Source organism: Pteropus medius, unplaced genomic scaffold (assembly GCF_902729225.1).
Source record: "Pteropus medius unplaced genomic scaffold, Ma_sr-lr_union100, whole genome shotgun sequence".
Lineage (NCBI taxonomy): Eukaryota > Metazoa > Chordata > Mammalia > Chiroptera > Pteropodidae > Pteropus > Pteropus medius.
Genome location: NW_024345601.1, coordinates 4,136,359 through 4,149,501, shown reverse-complemented (window position 1 = coordinate 4,149,501; position 13,143 = coordinate 4,136,359). Strand labels below are relative to the sequence as shown.

The 13,143-nt window shown below is 37.9% G+C and overlaps 1 protein-coding gene across 10 annotated transcripts in view; it reads right to left on the bottom strand.

Annotated features, from left to right (window-relative positions):
- The window catches only part of DZANK1 (double zinc ribbon and ankyrin repeat domains 1), a 77,834-nt gene that overhangs the window by 56,904 nt on the left and 7,787 nt on the right, over positions 1 to 13,143 (bottom strand). For all 10 annotated transcript variants that reach the window (XM_039874402.1, XM_039874408.1, XM_039874406.1 and 7 more), the window contains exons 4-6: positions 4,614 to 4,728; positions 3,103 to 3,199; positions 1,997 to 2,121 (exon numbers count right to left, since the gene is read on the bottom strand). In XM_039874402.1, the coding sequence (XP_039730336.1) occupies positions 1,997 to 2,121; positions 3,103 to 3,199; positions 4,614 to 4,728 (337 nt within the window). The remainder of the gene's footprint in view (positions 1 to 1,996; positions 2,122 to 3,102; positions 3,200 to 4,613; positions 4,729 to 13,143) is intronic.

Sequence of the window (13,143 nt, the reverse complement as noted above, 5' to 3'; positions counted from 1 at the left end):
ACCATGATTTTGACCTTTATACTTGATAAGTGTGAGTAGCCTTGGAATTATGGGTACACAAGAAGCAGTTGTGGTTGGATAGAAAATGTGACTCCATGTATGCTCTACCTGGGGCTCAGACTGGAGGAAGATAAAAGGGCTTCTGGGTTGCCCTTAGATGCCAAAATCCTAAATTGGATTTTATAAACATTGAAAAATCAAATTGCTATGATAGTAATAGTAGTAGGCAACTAGTATAAGGGCATTTTTCATATGTTATATAGTAAGAATGTATTGATATAGTTTTATTTGGGTCATAATCACCTCTATCTTGTCAAATCAAATGGGCAAGTCCCTGTCCTTGTCTAATTTGAATTCCAGTAACATTGACATAGATGACCACTGCCTTCTTCTGAAACCCTTTCCTCTCCTGGCTTCTATGACACCACATTTTTTTTGGTGGGGGTGGGGTGCTTTCTTCTTACCTCACAGGCTCTTCCTCCTCTGCTCAATCTCTAAGTCAAGAATTTTGTCTTGTGCCATCTTCTCTTTATTTTCTGTACACCCTTGACAAGTGATCTCATTCAGACCCAGGCTTTAAATACCATCTATATACTGAATATTTCTAAACATATATATCACCTGCCCTGACCTCTCCCTTGGGTTTGAACTTGCATGACCAACAGTCTATTTAACACCTCACTTGAATGTCTAATGAGCCCTTGAACACCTGTTCCTCCCTCATCTTCCCCATCTCATTTAATGGTACCATCACTTCCAGATGCTCAGGCCAGAATCCTGAGAGTCATCCTTAACTCTTCCCTTTCCCTCATCCATCCATGTGATCCCTCAGACCAACTTGTTGGCTCTACTTCCAAAACACGTCTAGATTCCCACTGCCTCCTATAATTACCACTTGTACAACCTTGGTACAAGCCACTGTCATCTTCTACTAGGAACAAAAACCTCCTAAATGATATTCTCTTATTCCTCTATAGCCTAATGTCCATACTGTGGCCAAAGAGAAAATTTTTAAAAGTATATGGGATCATATTCCCTTTACAATTAGAAGAAAATTCAAACTCCTTACAATAAGATTCACCCAAAGCATCTGTGATTCTCAACCATGCCTGCCCATTAGAATTACTTATAGGTGAATTAAAATAAATGAATAAAATAATGCCCAAACCCCACACCAGACCAATTAAATCAGAATTTCTGACATTGGGTTTCTAGAACTGATTCCAAGTCCCTCCATGATTCTAATGTGCAGCCAAGTTTGAGAGCCATGGCTCTTCATGCTCTGGCCCCAGCCTACTTCCCCACCTCATCTCCTACTTGCACACCACGTTCCAGCCACACTAACCTCCTTGAAATCCCTAACTTTGCTGTATCTGTTGTTACTGCTGCCAAGAGCTTTGCAGGGCTGGCTTTTGTTCACCTTAAAGGATCAATTCAAATGCCACCTTTTCAAAGAAGCCCTCTCTTATCACCCTGAATCAGAATACTGTTCTTCCTTCATTGTTTATCCCAGGGGTTCTCAAACTTGGGTGTGTATCAAAAAAAGGGACTAATTTAAACCGATTACTGGGCCCACCTCCAGAGTTCCTAATTCAGTAGGTCTGAGGTGAACCTGAAGAATTGTATTTCTAATGAGCTCCCATGTGATGTTGATGCTATTGGTCTGTAGAGTCTACACTTTGAGAATCACTGCTCTATTCCATTACCCAGTTTTATCTGTTTCATGACACTTAGGATGATTTAAAATTTTTGTCTGATTATTTATATATTGATTATCTGTCTACCCCCAACCCCAATAAAATGTAAGCTCCATGAGTACAGGGAAATTCCTTGTCCAACTCGGTATTTCCAGCTCTGAAACAGTGCCTGGCACATAGTGAAATAAGTGCCATATTTCATAATGCAGCTGGGAGACACTGCATTAAAGTATTTTATGGGAAACATTAAAAATACAGTAGGTATTTTTTGTACTCTAAAGATTTTCCTTTGAAGTTACCTGGGACTGGTGGGTGGGTGGTCTAGAACCTGATTCTTCACAGTAAGCTGGAATTTCCAGGGGACTCTCTGAGAAGCGAAGATCTTTCAGTGTTTTAGGTTTGGATCTTTCACCTACCTTGAGGTCTACAATTACATCAAAAACATTGTTCTGTGAACATCTGTAATTATATATGTAATCATATAAATACTTCTTAATAGCTGCAAACCTTTTAATAAGGGACCACTGTCATCATATTCTTTCTTTAATGTAGCAATTATATAAAGAAGCTCCCACTCAGATGAATTAGCACTGAGAAAGAAAAAAATTAGCCCGGACAGAAAATTAAAATCTACCCTGTTACATTCCACAGCATTTCACATCAGGCTGGGGAAAATAGATAAATCAAACTGCAAGGTCATCAGGAAATATTATTTCTCCCTATGACACACTGCAGCAGTAAAATGTCATAACAGTATCCACCTCTCCCCTTTGAGTGACTATTCTTACTTGCTTAGAAACCTTTTTCTCTAAAATCAGATTTTCAGAAACTTTCCTGTTTGAAATCAAATCAGTTAAGAACAAAACATCTGACTCTTGCCTGAGGACTTAAGTCACTTTGATACAGAGAAGCAGACTCAACTTCCAACCCTAGTGCAGAGCTTTAGAGAAGGGTTTCTGGACGTCACATTTACTTTTGTAGTTTCTAAGGAAACAGAACCCTGGTTCCTTCCCCGTCCATACCTGATGGTGACCACTTCACACACAGCCCTGTTATGCTTAAAGCCTATCAAAACTCTCCTTTCATTTACATTTCACCCGAACTCCACCTTTCCTCTCAACCCTGTAACTGTGTCTTTTCCTTTGTATGGTGACAGGCATCATGAGTCCATGGGTGTGTGGTCTCCCTTGTTGCTATGAGTTGATAAAACCTGACTTTGTTGGACTGCTTAATTGGGTGGTCTTAAGCTAAGGTATTAGCTAAGTTAGGACTAAAACTCAAATTATAAGTTACTCTCCTGTTCCAGTATTTCTTATTTCTATCCCTCTGTAGACAAAAAAATAAGCAGTGAACTTATCTGGGGGTTTAGAATACTAAATCATATCTTCATTCTCTCATGTCATACCTCGAAACTTTCTAAGGTTAATATTCCAATCCAGTTTATTTTCAGCATTTTTAGATTTCTTCCTTAATTTTGATCCAACAAATCCATTTTTTACTTCCTAGAAATAAAGAGATTACAGGTCAATCACTTGATTATGCCCACTTAGAATGTGAACATTAAAAGCTACGTGATAGAGGCAGTGACATAGCATGTACTTGAAAGGACTGACAGTAGTTTCTACAAAGTGACCTCTATCTCACCTTACTCTGGAAACACATGGCTTTGTGTTGAGGCTTCTTGTTTGGCAGCATGTCTGGTTGGTAGGCCCCACCAGCTCAAGCAGCCAAAACAAGAGGCAGGTAGCACAACATGTAGGCAGGATGCTGCCATCATGCGAGTCTGAGTAGTAACAGAGGGACCACCAGATCCAGCGAGTGAAGACGGAGTGGAGTCAGACCAAGATAAAACTTATGTACACTACCTGCCCACATAGTCCTTAAATGCTCTTCTCTCTGGACTTTCTTCTTCATGGACTTGGTCCCTTATTAAGCCTGATTAGGCCTGAGTACTGCCTGATACATATAGGCTGTCTCTGCCTAGTGTAGATGCCTGCCCTCATCATACTTGAACCCCACACAATAACTGTACCCACTTTTCTGGTGCCACAGCCTCCTGTCTGGCTTCTGATCCATTGTTGGGTTGAAAGGACTCCCCAAAAACTTCCCCTTGTAACTCCCAACAAGACCTCCATGACTGAGACCTTTTCATTAACTGCTTTACAATGGGTTGGCCCATCCTCTGGCCTTTGGATCTATCTCACTGATACCCACAAATCCAGGGACTGAAGTTTCAAATGTCCTTTTTAGATAGGTCTAGTTCACTCTCCAAAGGCATGAGGCTTTCCAGCTATTTGGAGATGAAATTTCAACATAATCGAGGGCTTCTACTAGTCTGGTGCATCTATTCAACAAATATACACTCACTGCCCTCTCCTACCTGCCGCTGTGCAAGGAACTGAGTATAGCAGACGTACTCTTTGCCATTTTGGAGCTTACTAGTGCAAGGGGAAGATAGACAAGGAGAAAAGTAATCACATATTCAAAGCATTTTATAAAAGGAGAAGGCCTGGGTGCTAGGGGAGCAGTGATAGAACATAGAAAACACAGTTTAGTTTGGCTGAGTATATACAGGGGAGTCACAAAGCAAGAAAGGATGACTGAGGACAGAAACTGATCACTTGGGATGCCAAGCTGAAGGTTTCTGTCTCCTCAATGGGTAAAGGGGAGTCATTGAAGGCACTGGAGCATGGGCAGTAATGATGGATAGGAATTTCTAAAGTGCAGGGTGGAAGAAGGACTAACTAAAGGGGAGAAATTGGTAAAGATACTTTGCAATGGTTGATAATGACCTCAATTATAAGAACCTGACTGTGGGTAGAATGGTGATGAAAGGGAAGATGCAGCCTCTGAGAAAGAAGGAGACTGTCACAAGAATACAGTGACATCTGAATGTATTATAATTTCAGTACTTGCCTGCTTTGAAGAATCTTTGAGAACATTTTCAACACTGTCTTCTGAAGAGACTGTATCTGGTGGTTCACAGTCCACCTGAAACACCTTTGTTACAATGCCACTCTGTCTGCAGTCTCTGAAATTTTTTTTAAAAGAAAAAATCTGTGTATTACACAAAGATTCCCAAAAAGGTGGCTAGCAATTAAGATAACTATTAAAGCTCCTCAGTCTAGCTATTAAATTTACTATATCTTAAATCATAGAAATCAAAATATAATTCCTAGTCTTTCCTTACCTTGTTCACATTTGGGTTATCTATTGCTCTGTAACAGACCACTCCAAAATGTACTGTGTTAAAACACAAATCTGTGGTTAACCAGCTCCATCTGTGATCTCTTGTGTCTCTCCCTCTCTCTTCCTTTCCCCTTCATTTCCTCACTACTTCCTCTCTCCCCCACTCTCTTTCTCCACGTGGTTAGCTTGAGCTTCCTCATCATATGGAAGTCTGAGGGGAGTTAGACTGCCTGCATGGTAGCTGCCTTCCCTCAGTGTTTATGCTCCAAGAAACCACAGTATAAACTGCAACACTGTGTGACCTAGACTTGCCATCATTTCTGAAGCATTCTATTAGTCAAAAGTAAATCATGGGGCCAGCCAAGATTCCGGTGGAGGGGCTACACTGGGAGGCATAGTTCATGGAGCACATTTTTGGAGACTATCTATCATACTCACCTTAAAGATTTCATACTGTAAGTCTCAAACTATTCTAAAACAAAGAATGGGGTTACCTAGATATATATCATTCCATGTGAGTCAAGGGAATTTTCCTTACCACAGCTGTAGGTAGCATAATATGTGCTGTATGTTGCACTGGTAGATTTTAACTATTATCCCTCAAATACTAGCATACTTTTAATTTATTCACAATATATCACAATTAATCTTGTTCTTCTCTGATGCAAAAGAGGTTTCATGAGAAAGTAATATAGAGGTGCCCATAACTAAAAACTGGTGATGATTTATTCTCAGTACCAGCAGCTTACCTATACTCTTAATTTTTTAAAACAGCTTTATCAAGGTACAACTTCCAAGACATAAAATGCACCTAATTTAAGTATGTAGTCTGATGATATTTAGTAAACTTACAAACTTTGCAATTATCACCACAATCCCGTTTTAAAATATTTCCAAGAGGTGGCTCCATAGTGTAGTGGTTAGCACATCTGCTTTCCACAAAGAAGGTCCTGGGTTCATGCACCAGGTGGAGCCACAGACCATACCCTGGGTGCGCCAGGCCCCTGGTGTGCCAGGTCCCAGGTGCACGCCACGAGAGTGTGGGAGGAAACACCCTGCCTTCAGAGATCCAGTTCTTACGAGGAAACGGCAACATCCATAGGTCAGGAGTGGAAAGGGGGGAGGCATTAAAGAGGAGGAAAAAACATTTCCATCACCCCCCAAAATTCCTTGTACCTATTTGTTGTAGTCACTCCATGCTATCACCTTGATCTGCTTCCTATATCTAAAGTTTTTCCTTTTCTAAGAAATTTAAAATAAATATAATCATACAAATATAGTCCTATGTTTTACTTCTTCCTCTTAATGTTTTTATGAGGTTCAACCATGTTGTTGTGTGGATGTAGCCATATCAATAGTTTCCTCATTTTTATTGTTTAGTAGCATTCCATTTTATTTATGTACCATAGTCTGTCCATTCCCCAGTTGATGGTCATTTGAATATTTTCCAGTTTTGAGCTATTATGAACAATGCTGCTATAAACATTCACATGTAAGTCTTCATGTGGACATGTTTTCATTTCTTCTGGATAGATACCCAGGAGTGGAATTGCTGGGTCATATGGTAAAGATATGTTTAACTTTTTAGAAACTTCTAAACTGTGGCTGTTCCATTTTACATCCCCACCATTTTCTGAGGATTCCAGTTTCTCCACATATTTGCCAACACTTGGTATTTTCAGCCTTTTTTGATCATCTGTACTCTTGATCATATTCTCTGTAAATATTTACTTGACATAAGTTTCTTGTGTATTAGGCTATAAGCTTGGCTATTGTAACACAGAAACAAAAAAATACTGGCTAAATATAGAAGCAACAGAGTGTAATCTACCTTGTTGCTCACCATCCCAAGGTCATTGCACTTGTGCTCTTGACCCAACATGGCTGACTACCACAACCACATTCTAGCCAGCAAGAAGCAGGACCATTGTCTTCTTTCTTTATTTTTCTTTGTCTGCTTTGTTCTTATTGATTTTCTTTTTTTTAAATGTTTTTAACATTTTATTTTTTTATTTCTTCCCCCTCCCCGCTCCACCTTCCCTTCTGGCAACCACTGGTCCATTGTCCATGTCCATGAGTCTCTGTCTGTCTGTCCTGTTCATTGTTGCTTTTAGGTTTATATCCTATATATAACTGATATCATGTGATTTTCAACTTTTTCTGTCTTGCTTATTTCGCTCAGTATGATTATCTTGAGGTCCATCCATGTTGTTGCAAATGGCAGTATTTCATATCTTCTTATGAGTCATACTCCATTGTATATATGTACCACAGCTTCTTTAGCCAATCATCTGTCATAGGACACTTCAGTTGCTTCCATGTCCTGGCCACTGTGAATAATGCTGCTATGAACATCGGTGTGCAAATATCTTTTCAGATGTGAATTTTCAAGTATTTGGGGTAAATACTCAGTAGAGGGATTGCTGGATCATATGGTAGATCAATTCTTAGTTTTTTGAGGAACCTCCATACTGTTTTCCATAGTGGCTGTACCAATTTGCAGTCCCACCAGCAATGTATGAGAGTTCTTATTTTTCCACATCCTCTCCAACATTTGCTATTACTTGTCCTGTTGATTATAGCCATTGTAACAGGTGTGAGATGGTATCTCTTTGTGGTTTTGATTTGCATTTCCCTACTAACTAGCGATGTTGAGCATCTTTCTTATATTTGTTGGCCATTTGTATGTCCTCTGGGGAGAAGTGTCTGTTCAGGTCCTCTGCTTATTTTTTGATTGGATCGTTTGCTTTTTTGTTGTTATTGAGTCGTATGAGTTCTTTGTATATTTTGGATTATTAGGCCCTTATCTGAGGTGTTGCTTGCAAATATATTTTCCTATTTGGATGGTTGTCTCTTTACTTTGTTAATGGTTTCTTTTGCTGAACAGAAGCTTTTTAGTTTGATGTAGTTCCATTTGTTTATTTTTGCTTTTACTTCCCTTGCCTTTGAGGGAAATTCATAGAATCCTCTCTAAGTCCAAGGTCCTTGAGTTTTGTTCCTATGTTTTCTTCTATGCATTTTATTGTTTCAGGTCTTATATTCAGGTCCTTAATCCATTTTGAGTTAATTTTGGTGTGTGATGATAGGCAATAGTCTAGTTTCATTCTTTTGCAGGTAGCTTTCCAGTTTTAAAAACACCATTTATTGAAGAGGCTTTCCTTTCTCCACTGTATGTTTTTGTCGAAAATTATTTGCCCATACAAATATAGGTTTACTTCTGGATTTTCGATTCTGTTCCAATGGTCTGTGTACCTATTTTTCTGCCAATACCATGCCGTTTTGATTACTGTCGTTTTGTAGTATAATTTGAAGTTGGGCAGAGTGATGCCTCCAGCCTCATTCTTTTTTCTCAGGATGGCTTTGACAATTCGGGGTCTTTTGTGCTTCCATGCAAATCTGATGATTTCTTGTTCTATTTCTTTAAAAAATGCCAATGGGATTTTGATGGGGATTGCATTAAATCTGTATAATGCTTTAGGTAATAAGGTCATTTTAACTATGTTCTTTCTTCCAATCCAAGAACATGGAATATCTTTCCATTTCTTTGTATCTTCTTCGATTTCTTTTAATAGGGTCTTATAATTTTCATTATATAAGTCCTTCACATGTTTCATTAGATTTATTCCTAGGTATTTTATTCTGTTTGTTGCAGTTGCAAAAGGAATTATTTTTTTTTCCATTTTTTCTGATGTTTCATTATTGGAGTATAGGAATGCTATGGATTTTTGAATGTTGATTTTGTATCCAGAAACTTTGCTTATTGTTTCTACGAGTGTTCTTGTAGAGTCTTGAGTTTTCTATATAGAGAATCATGTCATCTGCAAACAGTGACAGTTTGACTTCTTCATTTCCTATTTGGATGCCTTTTATATTTTTCTCTTGTCTGATTATACTCACTAGGACCTCCAATGTTATATTGAATAACAGTGGTGATAGTGGACAGCCTTGCCTTGTTTCTGATCTTAGAGAGAAGGTTTTTACTTTTTCACCATTAAGTATAGTGTTGGCTGAGGGTTTGTCATATATGGCCTTTATTATATTAAGGTATTTTCTTTCTATACTGATTTTGTGAAGTGTTTTTATCATAAAGGGGTGCTGTATCTTGTCGAAGGCTTTTTCCGCATCTATTGATATGATCATACGATTCTTATTTTTTAATTTGTTTATGTGGTATATCACATTAATAGACTTGTGTATGTTGAAACATCCCTGTGCCCCTGGAAAGAAGCCCACTTGATCGTGGTATCTAATCTTTTTAATATGTTGCTGTATTTGGTTTGCTAGTATCTTATTTAGGATTTTTGCATCTGTGTTCATGAGAGATATTGGTCTGTAATTTTCTTTTTGTGTTTAGCAGGTTTCGGTATCAAGGTAATATTAGACTCATAAAATGAGTTGGTAAGTATTGCCTCCTCCTCAATTTTTTGGAAGAGTTTGAGGAGAATAGGTATTAAATCTTCTTTGACTGTTTGGTAGAACTCACTGGTGAAGCCATCTGGTCCTGGACTTTAACTCTTAGGTAGGTTTTTGATGATTGTTTCAATTTCCATACTGCTGATCGGTCTATTTAGATTTTCTAGTTCTTCTTGATTCAGTCTAGGATGGTTGTATTTTTCTAAGTACTGATCCATTTCTTCTAAGTTATTGAATTTGGTGTTATATACTTTTTCATAGTATTCTTTATGATTCTTTGTATTTCTGCAGCGTCTGTTGTAATTTCCCCTTTTCCCTGATTTTGTTTGTGTCCTTTCTCTTTTTTCTTTAGTGAGTCTAGCCAGGGGGTTGTCAATTTTATTAATCTTCTCAAAGAACCAGCTTTCTGTTGCACTTATTTTTCTATTTTTTTTAATTTCATTTATTTCTGCTCTAATTTTGATGGTTTCTTTCCTTCTGCTTACTTTAGGCTTCATTTGTTCTTCCTTTTCTAGTTTTTTAAGATGAAACATTAGGTTGTTTATTTGGGCTCATTCTTATTTTTGGAGATAGGCCTGTAATGATATGAACACTCTTCTTATGACCACTTTTGCCATGTCCCAAAAGTTTTGATATGTTGTACTATCGTTATCATTTGTGTCTATGTATTTCTTGATCTCTTTTTTTATTTCTTTCCTGACCCAGTTATTCTTCAGTAATATGTTGTTTAATTTCCATGTATTTGTGGTTCTTCTGCTTTCTTTTTACATTCGATCTCTAGTATCAAAGCATTATGATCAGAGAATATGGTTGGTATGATTTCAACCCTATCTCTATGAGGCTATCTCTATGTCCCAGTATGTGGTTGGTTCTTGAGAATGTTCCATGTGTACTAGGGAAGAATGTATAAGAAGCTGTTTTGGAATGGAAGGCTCTGTAAATGTCAATTATGTCCAGTTGTTCTAATGTGTCATTTAAGGATGTTATTTCCTTATTGACTTTTCTGTTTGAATGATCTGTCCATATCTGACAGTAGGGTATTTAGGTACCCTACTATGATAGTGTTTTGGTCTGTTTCTCCCTTTAGTTCTGTTAGTAATTGCTTTATTTCAGGGTTCCCTGATTGGGAGCATAGATATTAATAAGTGTTTTGTCTTCTTGGTGCATGATTCTCTTTATCATTATGAAGTGGCCCTCAATATTTTTCTTTACCTTTTTTATTTTGAAGTCTATTCCATCTGATATTAGTACCACTATTCCCACTTTTCTCTGAATGCCATTTGCTTGAAATATCATTTTCCACCCTTTCACTTTGTCTATATTTGTCTTTGGAGCTGAGATGTGTCTCCTGGAGGCAGCACATGGTTGAGTTTTGTTTTTTGATTCAATCTGCAACTCTGTGTCTTTTTATTGGTGAGTTCAGTCCATTTCCATTTAGGGTGATTACTAAAATATGAGGTCTTCTTATAGCCATTTTATCTTTTGCTTTCTGGTAGCTTGGTGTTTCCACTGCTTCCTTGTCCTTGTGTTTCTGTTTTCTTTATTTTGGTTGGCTTTTGTGGGTTTTGTCTCTGGTTCTTCTTGTTTTATGTTACATACTTTGGTTCTGAATCTTTGGTTTATGGTTACCATTATGAATATGTAAAGGATAGTTATATATATACAGTCATCCTTTTTATTCTGCATGTGCTCTATCTCTATTCCCCTTTGCGAATTTGGATCCTTGAATCCTCCCCTTTTCAGTCACTGTTATCTCAGTTTGTCCTTATGTATGCTGAACGTTCATTGCTATCTTGCTATAGCAAATCTCTTCTTATTTTAAGCTTACACTGCCCTGTTCTTAGTAAGGGTTGCACTCCTATGCTTTTATCAGCCTGCTAGTCACCTTACTCCTAATTATGGTTTTTTTTTTTGTTTTTTGTTTTTTTTTTGGTCATTTTGTTTCAGTATTTCCTGTAGTGCAGGCCTCATAGTGGAGAATTGCCTCAATTTTTGTATGTCTGGAAAGGTCTTTATTTCTCCTTCATATCTAAAGAAGAGCTTAGCTGGATACATTATTTTGGCTGGTAATTTCTTTCATTTAATAGTTTGAATATTTGATTCCACTCCTTTCTGGCTTGTAAGGTCTGTGCTGAGAAGTCCGATGATAATCTAATGGGATTTCCTTTATAGGTTACCGTCTTCTTTTTTCTGGCTGCCCTGAGAATTCTGTCTTTGCCATTGATTTTTGATAATTTTAATACGATGTGTCTTCGTGAAGGCCTTTTAGGGTTGAGATAATTGGGTGTTCTGTTGACTTCTTGAATTCCAAGCTCCAGCTCATTCCTAAGATTTGGGAAATTCTCATCAACTATTTATCTGAAAATGCTTTCTAATTCCTGCTCCTTTTCCTCCCCTTAGATAATGCAATTATTCTTCTGTTTCCTCTCCTGATGTTATCAGCTAGTTCTTGTATTTCTCTTTATTTTTCATTCTTTGATTTCTCTCTTCTTCCTTCTGATGCATTTCTAGATTTCTGTCTTCGATATCACTAATCCTTTCCTCCATTTGTTGACTCTATTTCCTAAGCTTGTTATTTCATTTTTTCAACTCTTGCAGTGTTCTTTATCTCCAGAATGTCTATTCTGTTCTTCTTGAGGGTTTCAATCTCCTTGCTAAAGAACTCATTTTACTCATTTAGTTGTTTTTTCAATTCCTGAAATTGTTGATATGACTTATTTCAACAATTTCTCATTGAGTTTTTTCAGAAGTACCATCCTGAATTCTCTGTCATTTAAGTCACATATTTGTACGTCTGTAAGTTTATTTTCTGGAAATTTTTCTCTTTCTTTCTGAGATGCCTTGCCACTTTGGTTGTTCATGGTGTTTAATGGACTAGTTCTCCACCTGGGCATTAATGGAAGTGTGTTCTGCTTTTATTTCCCATAAAGATTTATTATATAATTGTCCGTAGACTGTTGCAAAGGTGTTTTCTTTTGGTTTCCAGTAGGTGGCGTCTAAGCATCTTGGATCTCTGCTTTATATAAAATCTTAATAATGTCTTTTTCCTTACAGATGTTTAATCACTCTTGCTACCCTCAGTCTCAGTTCCTGTCAGTGTTAGCAACAGTTTCAGTAGCATTTGCTCAGATTCCCCCGGGGCTCTGTGGCATTCTGTCTCAGAGGGTATGGGGGTAGGGGCCCTCTGGGTTGGGAGATGAAGGCTGCAGCTCAGCCTCTGTTTTGCAACTACGGCTGGTAAAAATCAACTGTTGTTTCTCTGCCATCCCTGCTTTTCTGCCATCCTCGCTTCTCTGCCTCCTGCCCTGATGACTGGGCACTGCTGCCAGACACATGGAGCTCACAGCACTCCCAGATAGGGCTCCCCTTCCTCCTACAGGGAGCTCTGGCTGCAAGAGACAGCTTCTTTGTTTCTCCCTGTCCACCACCCAAATCCTGAAGTTCTGACCTCGGGTAGCTCTTATGTGCAGATCCCACACTCCGATGCGCTGGTGTGCCGTCTGAATGTTTTTTGTTGAGTTTTAGATGTTCAGCTTATTGTTGTTTCAAGGGGAGAGATCTGGGAATGTCTCTCACGTCGCCATGTTTAATCCAGTCTCTCTGTTCTTATTGATTTTCATATTAGTCTTTAATACATTTTATCTGTTTCATGAGCAGTTCTTTTGCAATTTCTCAGATTTCTCACATGCCAGTTGTTTATATTTCTTAAAATTTTGAGCCTTTTTGTAAATAAGTGCCCCAACTTAAAATTCTTTAAGTAAATATTCAGATATGCATAAACATCAATTCCAAAACAGTTTAGAAATGTTTAGCATTAACTAATATGTACGTTTAAGCCACATTT